At 42.9% G+C, this 20,070-nt stretch overlaps 1 protein-coding gene across 11 annotated transcripts in view; it reads right to left on the reverse strand.

Annotated features, from left to right (window-relative positions):
* Nucleotides 1–20,070, reverse strand: part of LOC132400831 (dystonin-like) — a 363,464-nt gene that overhangs the window by 81,004 nt on the left and 262,390 nt on the right. For all 11 annotated transcript variants that reach the window (XM_059982254.1, XM_059982250.1, XM_059982247.1 and 8 more), the window contains 3 exons: nucleotides 8,252–8,371; nucleotides 5,831–5,938; nucleotides 5,232–5,450 (listed from right to left, as the gene is read on the reverse strand). In XM_059982254.1, coding sequence (XP_059838237.1) covers nucleotides 5,232–5,450; nucleotides 5,831–5,938; nucleotides 8,252–8,371 — 447 coding nt within the window. The remainder of the gene's footprint in view (nucleotides 1–5,231; nucleotides 5,451–5,830; nucleotides 5,939–8,251; nucleotides 8,372–20,070) is intronic.

The following is a 20,070-nucleotide window of genomic DNA, read 5'->3' on the forward strand; positions in this document are numbered from 1 at the left end:
AGCATTCTAACTGGTTGCATCACCATCTGGTAAGGAGGGGCCACTACACAGGATTGGAAGGGTGAAAATCAACTCGTTTCATCATGGGCAAAAGCCTCCCCAGCATCAAGGATATCTTCAAAAGACAATGCCTTGAAAAAACAGCAACCATCATTAAGCATTGAGGACGCCTACAGAAGACAATGCCTCAAAAAGGCAGTATCCATCACTCAGGGTTTGCCCTCTTCTCATTGCTACCATCAAGAACGTGGTACGGGAGCCAGAAGACACACACTCAACATTTTAGAAACAACTTCTTCCTCTCTGCCATCAGATGCCCGAATGGACAATGAACCTGTGTACACTGCCTCACTTATTTTCTTATTGTATTTGATAGTTTTTTGAATTATGTATTGCTGCAGCAAAACAATAAGTTTCAGAACATATGCCTATTTGATTAAACTGATTTTGATTCTACCCTCTCTAAACACGAGGCAAATCAATTTAAATGTGTTACAACTGAGGCACAACACATCTTTGCAGAGCAGGGTGTTCTCTTTTAAAAACACAAATGGCAGAAGTAGACATAGAACAAGGTCTTTCAGTCTGTGCTTTGAAGCTTTTTGTTGGCCAAACAAAACCTTCACAAATTAACTTGCCAACCTTGAAATAACAGTCTTCAAGAGTACTCTGGGTGAAACAGTGAGAACATTTATTGTTTGGCAGTCATCCATGTCCCAGAGGGAAAAGGAAATTCAAACAAACAATCTCTTTGAAGATGACATCATGGGTGAAAGCTTGACCAAGGGGCCTAAAATACTGAGCCTTTTCCTGTGCTGAAACAAAGAGATTTCCAATGAAGTCAGAGGAAAAAACAAAAACACTGGCCTAGAATTTGTGAAAATAAAATGTCCAGGGAATTGTCAGAGCTCATAGACATCAATCCACCCAACAGGGAGTACCTTCCACACTGTATATCTGTAGGTGTAAAGGGCAAATAAGAAAGTTACTATCAGCAATGGTGGATGCTCCCTGACCCTTGACCCTTAGAAATCAGGGATTCATTGAAGAATCCCGTTACAAGGCAGGAGTACGGTATTACAGTAGTCAGTGTAATGCTATCACAATGCCAGTGACCCAGGTTCAATTCAGATACTGTCTGAATCACAATCAGGTTTATAATCACCAGCATGTAATGCGAAATTTGTTAACCTAGCAGCAGCAGTTCAAAGCAACAAATAATCTAGCAGAGAGAAAAAAAATAAAAATAATAATAATAAACAAGTAAATCAATTACATATATTGAATAGATTAAAAAATGTGCAAAAACAGACATACCATATATTAAAAAAAGGTGAGGTAGTGTCCAAAGCTTCAATGTCCATTTAGGACATTGTAAGGAGGGGCAAAGCTGTTCCTGAATCGCTGAGTGTGTGCCTTCAGGCTTCTGTACCTCCTACCTGATGGTAACAGTGAGAAAAGGGCATGCCCTGGGTATTGGAGATCCTTCATAATGGACACTGCCTTTCTGAGACACCGCTCCCTAAAAATGTCCTTGGTACTTTGTAGGCGAGTGCCCAAGATGGAGCTGACTAGATTTATAACCTTCTGCAGCTTCTTTCGGTCCTGTGCAGTAGCCCCTCCATACCAGAGAGTGATGCAGCCTGTCAGAATGCTCTCCATGGTACAACTATAGAGTTTTTTGAGTGTATTTGTTGACATTCCAAATCTCTTCAAACTCTAATGAAGTATAGCTGCTGTCTTGCCTTCTTTATGACTACATCAAAATGTTGGGACCAGGTTAGATACTCAGAGATCTTAACACCCAGGAACTTGAAGCTGCTCACTCTCTCCACTTCTGATCCCTCTATGAGGATTGATATGCGCTCCTTCGTCTTACCCTGCCCGAAGTTCACAATCAGCTCGTTCGTCTTACTGTCATTGAGTACCAGGTTGTTGCTGTGGCACCACCCCACCAGTTGGCATATCTCACTCCTTTACACCCTCTTGTCACCACCTGGGATTCCACCAACAATGGTTGCATCATCAGCAAGTTTATAGATGGTGTTTGAGCTATGCCTAGCCACACAGTCATGGGTATATACAGAGTAGAGCAGTGGGCTAAGCACACACCCCTGAGGTGTGCCAGAGTTGATTGTCAGTGTGGAGGACACATCATCACCAATCCACAGAGATTGTGGTCTTCCAGTTAGGAGGCCGAGGTTCCAATCGCAGAGGGAGATACAGAGGCCCTGGTTTTGCAACTTCTCAATCAGGATTGTGGGAATGGTGGTATTAAATGCTGAGCTATAGTCGATGAACAGCATCCTGACGTAGGTGTTTGTGTTGTCCAGGTGGTCTAAAGCCGTGTGGCGAGTCATTGAGATTGTAAGGTGTTTGTCTATTTTCCCTGTCACCAGATGGGTTTCCTCCCACAGTCCAAAGATGTTTGGGTTAGTAGGTTAATTGGTCACAAGTGCAAACAGGCTTGTTGGGCTGGAAGGTCCTGTTACCTGTACCTCTAAATAAATAAAGTTTAACGTGTCGCAACTGGCCTTACAAAGTTGGTTTGAACAGAACGGAATGTGCGGGTTCTTCAGAATAAGTGTAACATCTTTTAGGCGAAGTCTCAGTAGAAAGAAACTTGTTAAATCTTCCTTGTTTTTCTCCCTCAAACATACACAGATACTTCTTAAAACTGTGTTTTGGCAAAATATATTTTTTATAAAATAAAACTTCTGAATCAAAGGAAAACACATGGAACTTAAGTAAGATCCTGACTTTTTGATTGTATGAGAAACAGTCGATGTTTTAAGTATAAAAAGCTTTTCGTTGTACTGAATAAGTCACAGTCAGCAACCGAGGATTCTTCACCATTTAGTGCAATGGGTTTACTTTGGCTATGTTCCACATACTCCCAGTACAAGCCTGGTCACTAGCAAAGTTTCACCATCAGGGATTTCTCCCACAATTTACTTAAGTTTTTGCAATATATACAAACATTTTTGAATTTACTCTGGAAATTGGCAAAAACTGACAACAAAATCTTCCCTTTGTATTTGAAAGGAAGAAACCTAATTCATTAATTCAGCCCTTTTCCAATGTGTTGTATGCTGCAACTTTAGAAAATGCTTCTAATCTTTCAATACCAGGTATTTAGCTCATTTATCTGATGACTGATGTGCTAATTGGAAGGGGAGAGATCATGCTTGTGGAACATAATATGGTCTGGCTCATAAGAATGTGAAAATGTGAAATGTGAATGTGAAAATTTTATAAATTAAGCTAGCAACAGCATCAATAGAGAAACCTAGTGCGCAATCAGAATCCTGTTCCAAGGTGAACAATTCTTTCCCCTTACAGAGATTTTTGAGGTAAACAAGCCAGGCACAAACAATCCAGCAATATTTTCTGAAGTACATTTCAATGTAGATGAAAATAAAACCATAAGCATACTGGAAACAATCATTTTAAAATCTCCAGTGCGAAGGAGAGTTAACAGTAGCCTCCATAACCTGATATATTCCAGCACAGGGGCATGGGGCAGTCAGTAGCTGAAAGCACACAAAGGAACACCTGCTCCGAGTGAATTTATTCACAAATGGTAATATGAACTGACAGGGAGACATTACAAGAACAAATTGTATTGATAAATCATTCATCCAGTGGAGAAGGTGCGCTGACCTACAAATTTTACAATCCAGGAATCTGAACATTTCAAGATTATGTAAATCAACATCATCTCGGGAACATCAGTGTCAGAACACATGTCAGATGCTTTTTAACTTAATGCTCGAAGCACTGATTGAGAAGCAGAAGGACAGAAACTACAGGGATGAAAACAGAGCCTTACTGATTCCCTAAGACCATGGATATAGTACTTGGAGAGGTCAAACAGATCAGGATTATACGCTGTAAGACTTTAGGATAATGAGAAGTGACCACAAGGAAACTTACGAATCTTACAAGGCTTTACTGGGTTGGTGCAGAATTTACTCTTCCTTTGACTAGATCCAAGGGCCACAGGATGAAATTAAGAGGGTGACCATGAGGAAAAATTACTTCACCCAGGGGGTGATGAATCTTTTAAATTCTCTACTCAAAAGGCTTGTGAAGGTTCAATCACCAAAGATATGCATATAGCCACTGATCAATTTTCAAATATTAAGGCAAGTAAGGAATTTGGAATTTGTGTAAGAAAGTGGCTTTACAATAAGAGACCAGTTAATGATTCTACTGAATGATATAGCAGGTTATGAGGGGCCGAATAGCCTTCTCCTTCCACTTTTTATGTTCTCACATTCTTCCACCAACTACTGAGATGTGGTGCATAAAACAATCTGCAAAAATGTATTTTGGGCAAAGAGTAAATTTGAATAATAATTTGTGGATTACACACAGAGACTTGCTGTTACGTTCTCATCACATCGGAAGTGTGAGCAGATTCACTTATCCGAACAGGTTCTGTTACTGTAGCAGGAAGAAGTTACCGAGAGCAGCTAGTTACAGTGCAGCAGTAACTGCATGGAGAAATACATCAGCTGAACACCTTTGACTGGCCTTTCTGTGATCAGGGTTCTTTACAGATCAGAGTAGCCCCACTAATGAGAAGCTCAAAGAAGACCATCACATTGAGATCACAGCTGGGTGAAATCTACATTAAGCCACAGAACTGGACACAGACACATCGGAATAAGACATAGCACCAGAATTAGGCCATTCAGCCCACTGAGTCTGTTCTACCATTCCATCATGGCTGATTTATTACCTCTCTCAATCCCATTCTCTTTCCTTCTCGTAATCTTCGATGCCCTTACTATCAACCTCCGCTTTAAATATACCCAGTGACTTGGCCTCCACAGCCAGCAGTGGCAATGAATTCCACAGATCCACCACCCTCTGGCAAAAAAAGTCCTTCTCATTTCTGTTCTGAAGGGATTCGGAGGTGGTGCCCTTTGTTCCTAGAGGCTCCCATTTTTGAAAACATCCTCTCCATGTTCATTCTATCTAGTCCTTCAGGCCTTTCTATATTCAAAAGATTTCGAAAGGCCCCCCACCATCCTTCTAAACTCCAGACAGTAAAATATCAGAATACATATTTTTGCTCTCAATTTCACAAGCCCTTTCCATCTTCTACCCATCACCTCCCAGCCTCTCACTTCATCCCCATTCCCCCAACCTTCCCCCTCACCTGGCCTCCACTCAGCCAAGAACATGCCAGTCAGAGAGGGCTGATTCACCCATTCACTTACCCGAAGCTCCTCCTGCTGCTGCTTCAAAAGTTCAAACTCGATGGCAGGGGTCGGTAACTGTGAGATCAACACCCGAGTCTCTTCAAGCCATGGCCAGAGCTCCTCGTAGGTCTCGCAAAACTGGTTGACCAGAGACTGGGCCCGTTCAAGCTGCAAGTATCGCTCAGCGTTCATCTGACTGATCACCTCATACTGCTTCTGAAGGGTGTCCAGCTTTTTCTAAAACACAACCCAAAGCATTTCTGTCAATGAAATAATAAACACAGAAGCTGGAAATCCAGAGTAACACACACAAAATGCTGGAGGAACTCAGCAGGTCAGGCAGCATCTGTGGAGAGGAATAAGCAGTCAATGTTTCAGGTCCTGAAGAAGGGCCCTGGCCTAAAACATCCTCTCCAGAGATGCAGCCCAACCTGCTGAGTTCCTCCAACATTTTGTGTTTCTCTGACAACAAAAGTAGTAAATAATCACTTTAAATAAATTTTATTTTCCTCATTCACACTTCATTGCTCAAACGCATGTTTATAATCATTTCAGATTAATGTGACTCACACAAACTCCAACATAAGGCAATTAAAATGCATCCTTCGTTATCATACCTTCAGGGATATTTTCTCCTCTTCGGTGCTGGAATTCATAATTTGATCCCCTTTTGCCACCAGCTCATCAATTGTGTCTTTGTGTCGTAAAATGTCCATAGAAAAGGCCTTCAAACACAGAAGAATGTGTCAACACTGATGATTTTGTTTTTTAATTGCAGGTCTAAATAGAACTACTACACTGCTTCTGCGAGTCTGTTGGGGTTGTCTACTGTATTCGGTGCTAAAGGTGCAGCCTCCACATCGGTGAAACCCAATGTAGATCGCAGAACCGTTTTGTTGAGCACTTTTGGTCCATCTGCAATAAGCAGGATTTCCCAGTGTCTCCCCCCCCACCATTTTAATTCCAATCCCCCCCTCCCATTCCAACACGTCAGTTCATGGCTTCTGCCATGATACAGCCACTCTCAGGTTGGAGGGACGGGACCTCATATTCTGTCTTGGTAAGCTCCAACCTGATGGAATGAACATTGATTTCTCCATCTTCTGGTAGCTTCTCCCCCTTCTCTCGTTTTCCATTCCGTATTCAGGCTCGCCTCTTATCTCTTCTCCTCTCCACACCTGCCTATCATCTACCCATGGTGCTCATCCTCCTTTCCCTTTCTCCCATGGTCCACCCTTCTTTTTCAGTCCTTTCTCTCTTCTACCTGTCACCTTCCAGCTTCTCAGTTCTCCCCTCCCTCACCCTTCCCCTTCCCCCCTCACCTGGTTTTACCTACCACCTGCCAACTTGTACACCTTCCCCTCCCTCCACCTTCTTATTCTCCACCTCTCCACCCTCCCACCCTCCTTTCCAATCCTGCTGAAGCCACGTCTGGGAAAGTCAACTCTATTCCTGTCCATGGATGCTGCTGACTGCTGATTTCCTCCAGCATTTTGTATATGTTAATATTAAATATTACTTCACCAGCTGAAAGTTTCAAGTTAAACGGAGGCAACGAGAAGCGTTCTGCCCAAACTGCAGAGACAATTGACTCCAAGGAGAACAGGAATAATACCAGGGACCAGGCAGATGTGACTGGGATCTGTCACCTAGGCACACCAATAACTGGCCCACTTCTGTCAAGCTCTTGATTCTGACACTATTTGACTGAAGTTTAAAGATTATGTGAGGGGCAGGATTTTTTTTTAACCCAGAGAAGGATTACCAGGTGTAGTAGTAGAAGCAGACAGTTTGGTGGAATTTAGAGGATTTTAGATAGACACAGGAATATGGATTATGGATGTGATACAGAGGAAGAGGATAGTCAGGACAATTTGGCATCGAAGTCAGCACATGGGCCGAATTGCCTGCCCAGTGCTGTACTGTTCTAGATGCCACAGCCAAGTGGTTCTAACAATGAATGAAATGCATGTCATAGGGAAGTAGATTCCTAAGGATTACTGTCCTTGTCTGATCTGCTTTCCAATTCTTGCAATGACAACCTGTGGAGAAGGGACTCTAAGGAGAAGCTGAGGGAGGGCACCAGGTTAAAGGAAATAGCTGCTTTATGTTGCCTTCCCCTTTATACAAGGGGATTATAAGCAATGAAAAATAGGTAAGAAAGGGTTAGTTAGAAGTGATGAAGGTGATACAACTCAATTGTGACCAGGAAAAAATGTGGCATCTTTTCCACCAAGCCATCATTAGCTCTTTAAATGGTGAAGTGGCTGAAGGCTGTAAGATGATCTCCATGAAGCAACATTCAAAGCACAGAGTAAATTTGTTATCGAAGTATATATATGCCACCATACACAACCCTGGGATTCATTTTCTTGCAGACATTCACTAAAAATACAATAAAATCAACGAAATACAAAAGAATCAATGAAAAACTACTCACAAAGACTGGCAAACAATCACTGAGAAAAAGAATTCAAATTGTGTAAAACACAAAAATAATAAATAAACAAACAAACTGACAGATAAATAACACCGAGAACATGGGTTGTAGAATCCTTGAAAGTGAGCCCGTAGGTTGTGGAATCTGCTCAGAGTTGAGGTGAGTGAAGTTATGGTTCAAAAGTCCAATGGCTATTCCTGAACCTTGTTCTGGAACTGCTCCTAAACATGAGGAATGAATGAGCATGACCTTTGCTGCCCTGAAATGTTGGCCCCTCAGTGCACACCATCAGATGAATATATTCTGAGCAACATTACTCCCAGCTGCACTAACTGCAATGGCACACAGCCAGCACTGCAACTGCGGAGCAGTCCCAAGTATTCATACTTTTGACAAGTGTTTACATCTCAGAGTGCAGATGTACAGAGGAAAGGCCTGAGTACTATAAGCAAGGTCTCACTCGTCAGGAAATAGGTGCTGTTGCAACAAACTGGATGGTCATCTTGACAAACAGTGCCTCTTTTACATACGATCATAATGGACCCGACATTATACTATAACAACATACAGACGTTGGCTGTCAAGCACACTGTGTTACCTTTTGAACTTGCAGTTCAGCAGAAGTCTGGTCTTGCTCAAGCCTTATGTCGCCAAGTGATCTCAACTTCCTCTCTGTTTCTGCGATCCAGGCAATCTCTGCATCTGCTCTTTGCTCAAACTGGTAAGAAGGAAGGACAGGGAGTCAAGTCATGGAATGGAGTCTTCCAACTCCCACACCCAACACAACATCAAGCAGGTTTCACATCAGCCATTCTCTAAAAGGAGCAAATGCTTCCAGGTCCTTGGCCCAGTGCAGGCAGCCACTTGTAGCCAAAGGACATGAAGCTGGTTATCTCTCCCCTTGACCAACATCAATGTTTCTCCTGCTGCACCAGGGTAGACTGCAATCATCCATCACCTAACACTTCTTCCACAGGATCTATTGAAATAGCTCTGATTGTCAAAGAGGGTCGGGAGAAAGGTGGGGGGGGGGGGGGTGGTGTGTGTGTGTGTATGTATATAAGATTTTATTTTATAATTACTCATTCATTCAGGCATGCAGAGCAGAACGGGCTCTCCCAACCCAATGAGCTGTACCACCCAGCAAATCACTAGCCTAATCACAGGATAATTTATAATAGTCAATTAACCTACTGACCTGTTTGTCTTGTGGGAGGAAACCAGAGCACCTGGGGAAAGCACATGGTTCATGGGGAGAACGTACAAACTCCTTACAGATAGCAAACACCCCAAGCTGTAATGGTGTCACACTAACCGCTACACATCTGTGGCACCCCATATATATTATATACAACATAATCTTACCCCACTTGCCCCTTTACTCTTAGCCTCCGAAAGGGGAATGATTACCAATCTGTGGGCAGTGGCATTAAGGGGAATGTGCACTTTTAAATATTTCTATGACTTATACAGAAATTATATAGCTGCACTGCAATGAAACAAGGCCTTTTGGCCCATTATGTCAATGCTAACCATCAACCGCCTATTTACACTAATCCTATTTTAACTCCCTAAATTCCAGCAATGCCGTGATGAAAGACCTCATTATCCAGGCCATGCCCTCTTCTCATCACGACCACTGGGGAGGAGGTACAGGAGCCTGAAGACATAGACTCAAAGTTTTAGGAACAGATTTCTGAACAATCCATACTACTTCACCATGAATACTACTTGGTTATTTTTACACTATTCATTGATGTTTTCCATACTTTTATTGTAACTTATAATTTTTATGAACCATTGCCACGAACAAAAAAGAATCCATGACTACTTCTTTATGTACCTCCTGAACTAATAAAGTGCCCACCGAGTGCATGTTAGTGGCCAAGGTTCGATGAGTTGTGCTTTCAGAGATGCTCTTCTGCATGCCTCTGTTGTAATGCATACTTATTTGAGTTATTGTTGCCTTCCTGTCAGCTTGAACCTGTCTCGTTCTCCTCTGAACTCTCTCATTAACAAAGCATTTTCACCCACAGAACTGGAACGCAGTAGTTGTTTTTTTATCACAACATTCTCTCTAAATTCCAGAGCCTGGTGTGCATGACAACCCCAGATCATCTGCAATTTCTGGGATACTCAACTCTCCACTCCCACATGCCGGCATTGCAGAGGGTCCACAGGAGGTTCACATGAATAATTCCAAAACCGAAAGGGTTAATGTTTGAGAGGTATCTGATGGCTCTGGACTTGTACCAGCTAGAGTTGAGAAGAATCATTGAAACCTATCAAATTTTAGAAGGCCTAGATAGAGTGTATGTGGAGCAGATGTTTCCTATAGTGGGTGAGTCTGGAATAGAGGGCACATCCTCAGAATAGAGGGACTTCTATTTAGGACAAAGATGAGGAGGAATTTCTTTAGCCAGAGGGCAGTGAATCAGTGGGATTCATTGCCACAGACAGCTGTGGAGGCCAAGCCAGTGGGTGTTTTTAAAGCAGAGGTGATAAGGTCTTGATTAGTCAGGGCATCAAAGGCTATGGGATGAAGGCAGGAGAATGGGGTTGATAGGGATAATAAATCAGCCATAATAGAATGGAGGAGCAGACTTGATGGGCCGTATGGCTGAGTTTTGTACCTATATCTTATGGCACCAAGCTCCCCCCAAGTTCTGCCTACATATTCAGAGGTAATTTACAGAGGTCAATTAATCTGCACATCTTGGGAAACTGGGGCACCTGGGAGAAACCTGCATGGTCATAGAGAGAACTTGCAAACTCCACACCAACAGAACTGAAATCGGTCACTAGCACTGCTGCACCAACTGCACCACTGATCTGGCCTTGGTGCAGAGAAGATTGTAGTCGTGCTACTCTAGCTATCAAGAAGCGATGTTTAGAACAGCATGGTGGTGTAGCAGTTAGTCTTACTGCATTAGCAATATGCATTCAATTTCACCACTGTCTATCAGGAGTTTGTACACTCCCCTGTGCTCCGCTTTCTGCCCAGATTCCAAAGATTTACAGATTAGGGTTAAGTAAATTGTGGACGTACTATGTTGGCACTGGAACTATGGCAACACTTGCAGGCTGTCCCCAGCACACAGTTGTCACAAATGACACTTTTCACAGTATGCTTCGATGTACATGTGACAAATAATCTAAAAGGAGGGAAGTTGTGGCTCTCTAGTTCATCGCTGCCTCACATTTTGCGAAGTTTATACTCCTGCTACGCCTGGGTGACTCGCTCTCTGGGCCACTGCTGAGCTGGCAAACAGAATACCAGCACCAGCTCCAACAGTGTGAAGACTGACCTGACACTTCCCCTCACAGCCCTCTACCCCAACCACATTGTCCCTTTTAAGTGATCCAGCAATTCTGATTACTAATTTCTCACAACTCATTCAGGAACTCTGCACTAACTCGAGCCTCTAAAATCCTCTTCTCCTGTGGTGTTACCTTAAGACACAATAGCAGAATTAGGCTGGATGGCCCATCGAGTCTGCTCCACTGTTCCATCATGGCTTATTGATTATTCCTCTCAATCACATTCTCCTGACTTCTCCCTGTAATCTTTGATGCCATTACTAATGGAAAACTTTTCAACTTCTGCCTTAAATACAATATCCTGAATGACTTTGCCTCTATAGTTGTCCATGACAATAAATTCCATAAATTCATCATCTTCTGACTGAAGGAATTTGTCATCTCTGTTCTAGATGGACATGCTTATATTCTGAGGCTGTGCTGCCTTGTCCTAGACACCTTTCTATGTCACTATCTAGGCCATTCAATATTCTACAGGTTTCAATGAGATCTCCCCTCACTTTTCTAAACTCTAACGAGGCCCACAGTCATCAACTATTACATTAACACTTTCATTCCAGGGATTTTTTCACATTACCCTCTTCTGGACTCTCTCCAATGCCAGCACAACCTTTCTTAGATAAGGCGCCCAAAACTGTTCACAATACTCCAAGTGTGGCTTGATCAAAGCCTGATAAAACCTCAACATTACATCCTTGCTTTTAAGTTCTAGTCCTCTAGAAATGAATGCTAACATTCAGAAACTTCACGTGAAACCCACAAAAACACAGAGTTTCAACATGGGATCACTACCACCCCTAACATGGCAACACACAAGAACAGAACCGTGCCGGCGTTCCCACACAAAATACACGATCTTGTACAAATCTGCATGCAGTTCAGCTTGTAAAGAGGCAACATATTACAGGAGGTACTATAATTGCTTCCAGTAGCTCCAAGGTACTGATTACGGAAGCAGTGATAAATATCCATTTCAGAAATAATTAGCTTGTAATCTCTGTAATTTCCCACTAATAATTCAGGCCATGTTTTATGAAAATATGTCCCTATTTACCCTTCCCCTCATATTAATGCCTTAATAATTCAACATGTTAGAAAGTAAAAATATAATTTGCATTATAATCTGCCTAACAAAACACCTGGACATTCCAATTATATAGTATATAAAAGCAATATTATATTATTTAGATACATGGATACTTTATTGATCCAAAAAAAAAAGCATCACAGTAGCATTACGAGTGCACAGATATACAAATATTTGAAGAGAAGAAAGAAAGAATAAAAAATAAGCGACCTCAAACAGTCTAAAAGGAGGGAGGTCATCACTTCCCTGGCAATAGGTTGACTCATTATAGAGCCTAATGGTTGAGGGTAAGAATGATCTCATTTAGCGCTCTTTGGAGCCGTGTAGTTGTCTTAGCCTATTACTAAAAGTGCTCCTCTGCTCAGCCAAGGCGGCATGCAGAGCATGAGAAACATTGTCCAGAATTGCCAGGATTTTCCGTAGGGTCCTTTGTTCTATCACAGCCTCCAGTGTGTCCAGCTTGACTCCTATAACAGAGCCAGTCTTTCTAATTAGTTTATTGAGCCTGTTGGCATCACCCATATTGATACCATTGCCCAAGCATACCACCGTACAGAAGACTGTACTGGTGACAAAAGACTTGTAGAACATGTGAAGGAGAAGCCTGCATTATCCAAAGGACCTCAGTCTCCTCAGGAAGGAAAGGTGACTCTGGCCCTTCTTGTACACAGACTCTAGGCTGGTGCTCTACTCAAGTCTGTCATCCAGGTGCAACCCCCAGGTCCTCACCATCAATAGTAACAGGGAGCAATGAAGGATTAGTCTTCCTAAAGTCCATCACCATCTCCTTTCTCCTAGTGATGTTAAGATGCAGTTGATTCAGCTAGCACCATTTGGCAAAGTCCTCCACCAGGGTCCTGTATTTACCCTTCCATCCTCCCTTTACACACCCAACTTGCTGAGTCATCAGAGAATTTCTGCAGATGACATGACTCAGTTCAATGTTGTATTTATATTGTAATGTATAAATAGTTAAACAAAAATATATTTTGATCTTGTTTAATAATAAAAGGTCATCAGTCATGTATTAGACTCCTCAATTTCCCTGCAGTAGTGACCACACAATAGCTCACAGGCTGTGAAGCACTTGAAAAAGCTCGTGGTGCGGCTGCCTCACAATGCCATAAAGGTCCAAGTTCAATCCTGTTCTCAGCTGTTGTCTGTGTGCAGTTTGAACACCTTCCCTCAAACAGCAAGGGCTTTTAACAGCTACTCCAGTTTACTCCCACACCCCAAAGACATGTGAGATGATAGGCTGATTGATTGCTGTAAATTGCCCCTAGTGCTTTGGTGACTGGTACAGTCGGATGGGAGTTGAGGAGAACAAGGGGAGAATAAAAAAAGGGATTAATGCAAGTGGATGACTGATGGCTGGTGCAGACCCTCTGGGCCAAAGGGACTTTCTTCACGCTATTTCTCCCTCCTTTAACAGATCAAGATAATGACAGAAGTCACAGAAATGAAAGCCCATTTTCTTGGTTAAACAATGTTATTTGCAGTCCCAGGGTCAGTGATAATCTACAGGTTTAACATCTAGCTTAACATCAGTCATACATTGATCTACCGGCAATTTGCTGAGAATTTGTAATGTCTGGTTTCAGACAGAATTTATGCCATCATTAATGAATCCACTGTAAACAATTGTAAAGCCACTCTCCCCACCTTTATGATAATCATCTCCAAATCTGTGTGTTTTTTTAATGAAGGTTTAAGAATTCTTCAAATAAAAATCATCGTGTATTTAAGCAAAAATGAAACTGGAGTTGTCAGAGCCAGCTTCTGTACAGATATTCCTATACCTAGCGTCACTTGATGCAAATACAATCAGTCTATGTATCAGTCTAAGCTAGTCTTATGTATTTCTATTTGTTGTGTTTTATTTGTTCTTTATGCTTTTGTTTTTTATGCTGCATCAGATCCAGAGCAACAATCATTTCATTCTCCTTTACAATCTTGAAAATACGAAACACTCAAAACTTTTAAAAGTGGTTTTTGAAATGTTACAAGATCCCAGAATAAATACCACTCTGGAAAAATTTAAGAATGCAGGCCAAGTTTATTCTTGGATCAGACAGGCTTTGCTAACTTATTGAGCGGTCAGTCGATCCTACAAGAAAGTGACATCTTACTCGTATTAAGGCAGGGTGACCTTTGTAACTCCAACTCTAAATGTCTAGACTGAAATAATAATTTAAAAAAACATAGAATGTGTTTTGTTCCATTTTGGTTCTATTTTGAACTAAAAGTTCACACAAGGCATCATTCAGGGACCCTGGTACCCAGCTCACTCAGCATTACCATATAGATGGCACTGTGGCGACCCATTTCCTGGCACATCCGAACCGGCTCACAATTAGATAGCCTACGGGGGTTTGCGAGCACAGAGCTTTGGAGCCTCTGCGCCATGGGGGGCAGGTTGAGGGAGGCTTAAAAGTGAGGCTGAGGATTTCAAATAAAGTTTTTTCCTTCGACTGCAGTTACCGACTCCGTGTCGTAATTTTAGCGCTGCGTGTAGCACACCGCTACAATTGGTGACCCCGACGGTCCAAACGACTTTTGGACCAGAAATGACCGACGCCGCCTGTTCATGCGGTTTCGTTGAAACTGCCAGGTTTCTGGACACAGCAACCGAACCTATGGTTCCAGCAAGCCGAAGCCCAATTCCACGTTCGCCAGATCACCTCAGAAGACACCCGCTACTACTACATGGTGAGCTCCCTCGACCAGGACACAGTGGTCCAGGTCGCGGAGTTCGTACAGTCGCCCCCGGCAGACGGCAAGTACACGGAATTCAAAGCCCTGCTCCTCAGGATTTTCGGACTCTCACGGCGCGAGCGGGCTGCCCGTTTACTGCACCTGGATGGCTTGGGCGACAGACCTCCATCGGCTTTAATGAATGAGATGTTGTCTCTAGCTGACGGACACACACCCTGCCTCATGTTTGAGCAGGCATTCCTGGAGCAGCTGCCCGAGGACATACGCCTGCTGCTGTCCGACGCGGATTTCAGTGACCCCCGGAAGGTGGCAGCCCGGGCGGACTTGCTGTGGAACGCCAAAAAGGTGAGCGGGGCGTCCATCGCACAGATCTCCCAGCCACGCTCCCAGTAGCAAACCAGTCCAGGCCCGGCCGTAGAGCCCGCCAACCGCCAACCCCCGGCCCAATGAACACTGGTGCTTCTACCACCAGCGGTGGGGCGCAGAAGCCCACCGTTGTCGCCCGCCCTGCAAGTTCCCGGGAAACGCCAGGGCCAGCCGCCGCTGATGGCTACGGCGGCTGGCCATCGGGATAGCCTCCTGTATGTGTGGGATAGAAGGTCGGGACGCCGGTTTTTGGTCGATACTGGGGCCGAGATCAGCGTTTTACCTCCGATGAGTTTCCGGCACCTCGGCACAGAGGCCAACCTCCCAAGCAGGATCTGACCCAGACTGTGGACATTGGGGGGTGTATCGCCAGTTCTGGGGGGTTAGGTTATGTGGCGACCCATTTCCTGGCACATCTGAACCGGCTCACAATTAGATAGCCTACGGGGGTTTGCGAGCACAGAGCTTTGGAGCCTCTGCGCCACGGGGGGCAGGTTGAGGGAGGCTTAAAAGTGAGGCTGAGGATTTCGAATAAAGTTTTTTCCTTCGACTGCAGTTACCGACTCCGTGTCGTAGTTTTAGCGCTGCGTGTAGCACACCGCTACAGCACCATTAGTTCATGGAATATCTTTACTAATAAAAAAACAAGAAAACAACACAAAATTGTCAGAACTAAACACTTACTAAATGTGTTCATGTTCACGCTTACTCAGACAATGAAAGACCATAAGACATAAGAGCAGAATTAGACAATTTGGTCTACTGAGTCTGTCCTGTCAATCTATCACAGCTGATTTATTATCCCTCTCTGTCCTATTCTCCTGCCTTCTTCCCATAACCTTTGACTCCTTTGCTAATAGAGAACTTATCAATCTCTGCTTTAATTATATCCAATAATTTGGCCACCACAATAGTCTGTGGCAATAAATCCCACAGATTCAACACCATCTGGCTAGAGAAATTCCTCCTCAGCTCTGTTCTAAAGGGTTGTCCCTCTGTTGAGGCTGTGCCCTCTGCTCCTAGGCTCTCCCACTATTGGAAACATGCTCTCCACATCCATGGTGCTTAGTCAATGACAGCGCCAAAATGCAATGGCCCTTCTTACAGCTGACTCATTCTGGGAAGGATTTCTGAATGCCAGTTGAGGTAACGGTGTTTAGTCAAAAAATCAGATTCTTGCAGATTGTTGATGGCTCATTTCATTATCTTACTGCTGGCTCCTTGGAGCTAGTGCTCCTACCCCGTTTTTTGCCAACTGTCTTCCAATTCCCTCCAACCTCTTTAAAAAATTAATCAGTTCCATGGTTTTAGTGCAAATTTTCCTCATTACTGAGATTCTGGTACGAGAATTAGGTATAGGATTAGCAAGGCCTTTGACTGAAGACCCTACAAAGGATTCTGAAGACTGATGAGAGGATCTTGCTTCCACCCATCTATGATATTTATCTGGAGCGCTGTGTACACAGGGCCCTTAGCATTGTCAGTGATGCCTCCCATCCATCCCACAATCTCTTTGGCCCCCTACTATCAGTCAAAAGACCATAAGACTTACGAGCAGAATTAGGCGATTTAGTCTAACGAGTCTGTTCCACCATTTCATCATGGCTGATTCATTTCCCCCTCAACCCCATTCTTCTGCTTTCTCCCCATAACCTTTCATGCCCTGACTATCAAGAACCTATCAACTTCCACTTTAAAAGCACCGTGGACTCTTCCTCCACAGTCACCTGTTGCAATCAATTCCACAGACTCCCCAACTTCTGGCTAAAAAATTCCTCCTCATCTCTGCTTTGAATAGACATCACTCTATTTTGAGGCTGTGCTCTCTGGTCCTAGACTCCTCCAACAAAGGAAACATCATCTTCACATCCACTCTATCTAGTCCTTTCAATGAGATCCCCCCGCCCCCCCCACATTCTTCTAAATTTCAGCAATAACAGGCCCAGAACCTTCAATTGGTGCTCATATGACAAACCTTTAATTCTTAGAATTATTCTTGTGAACCTGCTCAGCACATCCTTTCTTATATACGGGGCCCAAAACTGCTCACAATACTCCAAGTGAGAATTCACCAGTGCCATATACAGCCTCAGCATTGCATCCTTGCTTTTATATTCTAGTTCTCTTGAAATGAATGCTAACATTGCATTTGCTTTCTTCACTATCGATTCAACTTGCAAGTTAACCCCCAGCAAGAGGACTCCCAAATTCCTTAGCAACTCGGATTTTTGAATATCTCCCCCTTCAGAAAATAGTCTATGCTTTCATTTCTTCTACCAAAATTTAGGGCCAAGCACTTCCCCACACAGTATTCCATCTGCCACCTCTTTGACCATTCTCTTAATCTTCCGCTTCTAAATTCTTCCGCTTCCTCCATCTAGCTTCATATCATCCACAAACTTGGCCACAAAGCCATCAATTTCATCATCCAAGTTATTGACATGCAACGTAAAAAGAACTGGTCACAACACCGACCCCTGCAGAACACCACCAGTCACCAGCAGCCAATCTGAAAAAGATCCCTTTATTCCCACTCTTTACCTCCTGCCAATGCTTTATCCATGCTAGTATGTTTCCTGAAATACTCTTATCTTATTTAGCAGCCTCATGGGCAGCACCTGTCAAAGGCTTTCTGAAAATCCAAGTACAAAATATCCACCGATTCTCCTTTGTCTATCCTGCTTGTTATTTTTTCAAAGAATTCCAACAGTTTTGTCAGGCAAGATTTTTCTTGAGGAAACCATGCCTTTCCTTTCATGAGCCTCCAAGCACCTGGAAACTACTTAACAATAGATTCCATCATTTTCTTAACCACTGAGGCCAGACTAACTGGCCTATAATTTCCTCTCTTCTGCCTCCCTCCCTTCTTGAAGAGTGGAGTGATATTTACAATTTTCCAGTCCTCCATAACCATGCCAGAATCTATCGATTCTTGAAAGATCATTACTAATCCCTCCACAATCTCTTCAGCCACCTCTTTTAGAACCCTGGGGTGTAGTCTATCTGGTACAGGTGACTTATCTACCTTCAGACCTTTTAGTTTCCCAAGCACCTTCTCCTTAGTAATAGCAACTGCACTCACTTCTGCCTCTTGACACTCTTGAACTTCCGGCATACTGCTAATGCCTTTCACAGTGGAGACTGATACAAAATATTTATTCAGTTCATCCACCATTTCTTTATTTCCTGTTACTATCTCTCCAGCATTACTTCCAGTTGGCCAATACTCTTTATATATCTGAAATAAAACTTTTGGTATCCTCTTTTATGTTATTGGCTAGCTTATCATATTTATTTTTTCCTCTCCTTTTTTTGGTTGCCTTCTGTTAATTCTTAAAAGCTTCTGAATCCTCTAACATCCCACTATATTTTAGCTATATTATATGCCCTCCCTTTTGTTTTTAACGTTGTCTTTGACTTCCCTTGTTGCATAATCCTTCATTCTTGGGATGCATCTATTCTGGGCCTTCTAAGCTGCTCACAGAAACTCCAGCCATTGCTGTTCTTCCGTCATCCTTGCTAGTGTCGCCTTCCAAACAGCTTGGACCAGCTTCGCTGTCATGCCTCTGCGTACTTCCCTTTACTCCACTGTAATACTGACACATCTGACCATATCTTCTCCTCAAATTGGAGGGTGAATTCTATCATATTATGATTACTGTTTCCTAATGATTCCTTTACCTTAAGGCTCCCTAATCATATCCAGTTTTCACCCAACATCTAATCCAGAATTGCTGGTTGCCTAGTGGGCTCAACCACAAGCTACTCCAAAAAACCATCTTGGAGGCATTCCACAAATTCTCTCTCTCGATCCAGCATCAACTTAATTTCCCCAATCTATCTGCATATTGGAATCTCCCATGACTGACGTAACATTGCCTTTTTGACATGTTTTTTTTTCTGTCTCCCACTTGTAGATTGTCCTAACTACTGTTTGAAGACATGCAAATAACTTGCATTAGGGTCTTCTTACCACAAGGTTTCTCATCTTTCAGTCCTATGCCACTTCTTTCTAAATCTTTGTTTTCATTTCCTTACCAGCAGAGCCACTCCTCCTCTTCTGCCTACCTGCCTGTCCTTTCGATAGATTGTGTACCCTTGGATATGAAGCTCCCAACTACAGTTGTTCTTCAGGTACTGTTAGGATGGGATCTTCCCCCAGCCTGTGAAAACTACTGTACTCACTGCTACACCCAGATCTCATTACTTATGTTTACCACTAGCATTATACCATTTACTTTTTGACTTTTTTACATTTTGACATGAATGTACCTTATGCTGAATCTCAATCTTCTAGAACATATTTTATTATTTGTGAATTTATTTGAGGCAATTTTGGAGATGTAACGTAAAGATTTTTACTCCTCACATATGTGAAGGATGTAAGAACTAAAGTCAATTCAATTAGTTTGTGTTGTGTGTGAGTTGTAAGTACTGTGTTCTGCACCTTGGTCTGGGGTGCACTGTTTCATTTGGTGGTATACATGTATACGGCTTAATGACAATGAATTAGAACTTCATCTTGACTTGATGACCCTCTTATTCACCCATTCCTCTTCCTCAGTTTGCATCACAAGCCACAAATTCATGTACTATCAGTGTGCAGCTATGTATCGAGTACCATTAACATTACTTATAATGCCAGCTCTGAGTTCAGTGCTCATCACATGTTCCAGCAACCTCCTCGTATCTGCTTTTGTGCTCTCTCAAAACACGTGAGAGTAAACTGATACCAGCTTCACACTCTATTGCCTTTGCATACCAGGTACACTCTAAATTTAAACCCTTACGTCTTTAGTAATATGAACAGATTTTAAAATTAGAATTAAAATTAGCTTTATTTGTCACGTGTACATCAAAACATACAGTGAAATTTATTATTTGCATCAACGACCAACACAGTCCAAGGATTGTGCTGGGTCAGCTTG

This window comes from Hypanus sabinus, chromosome 10 (genome assembly GCF_030144855.1).
Source record: "Hypanus sabinus isolate sHypSab1 chromosome 10, sHypSab1.hap1, whole genome shotgun sequence".
Lineage (NCBI taxonomy): Eukaryota > Metazoa > Chordata > Chondrichthyes > Myliobatiformes > Dasyatidae > Hypanus > Hypanus sabinus.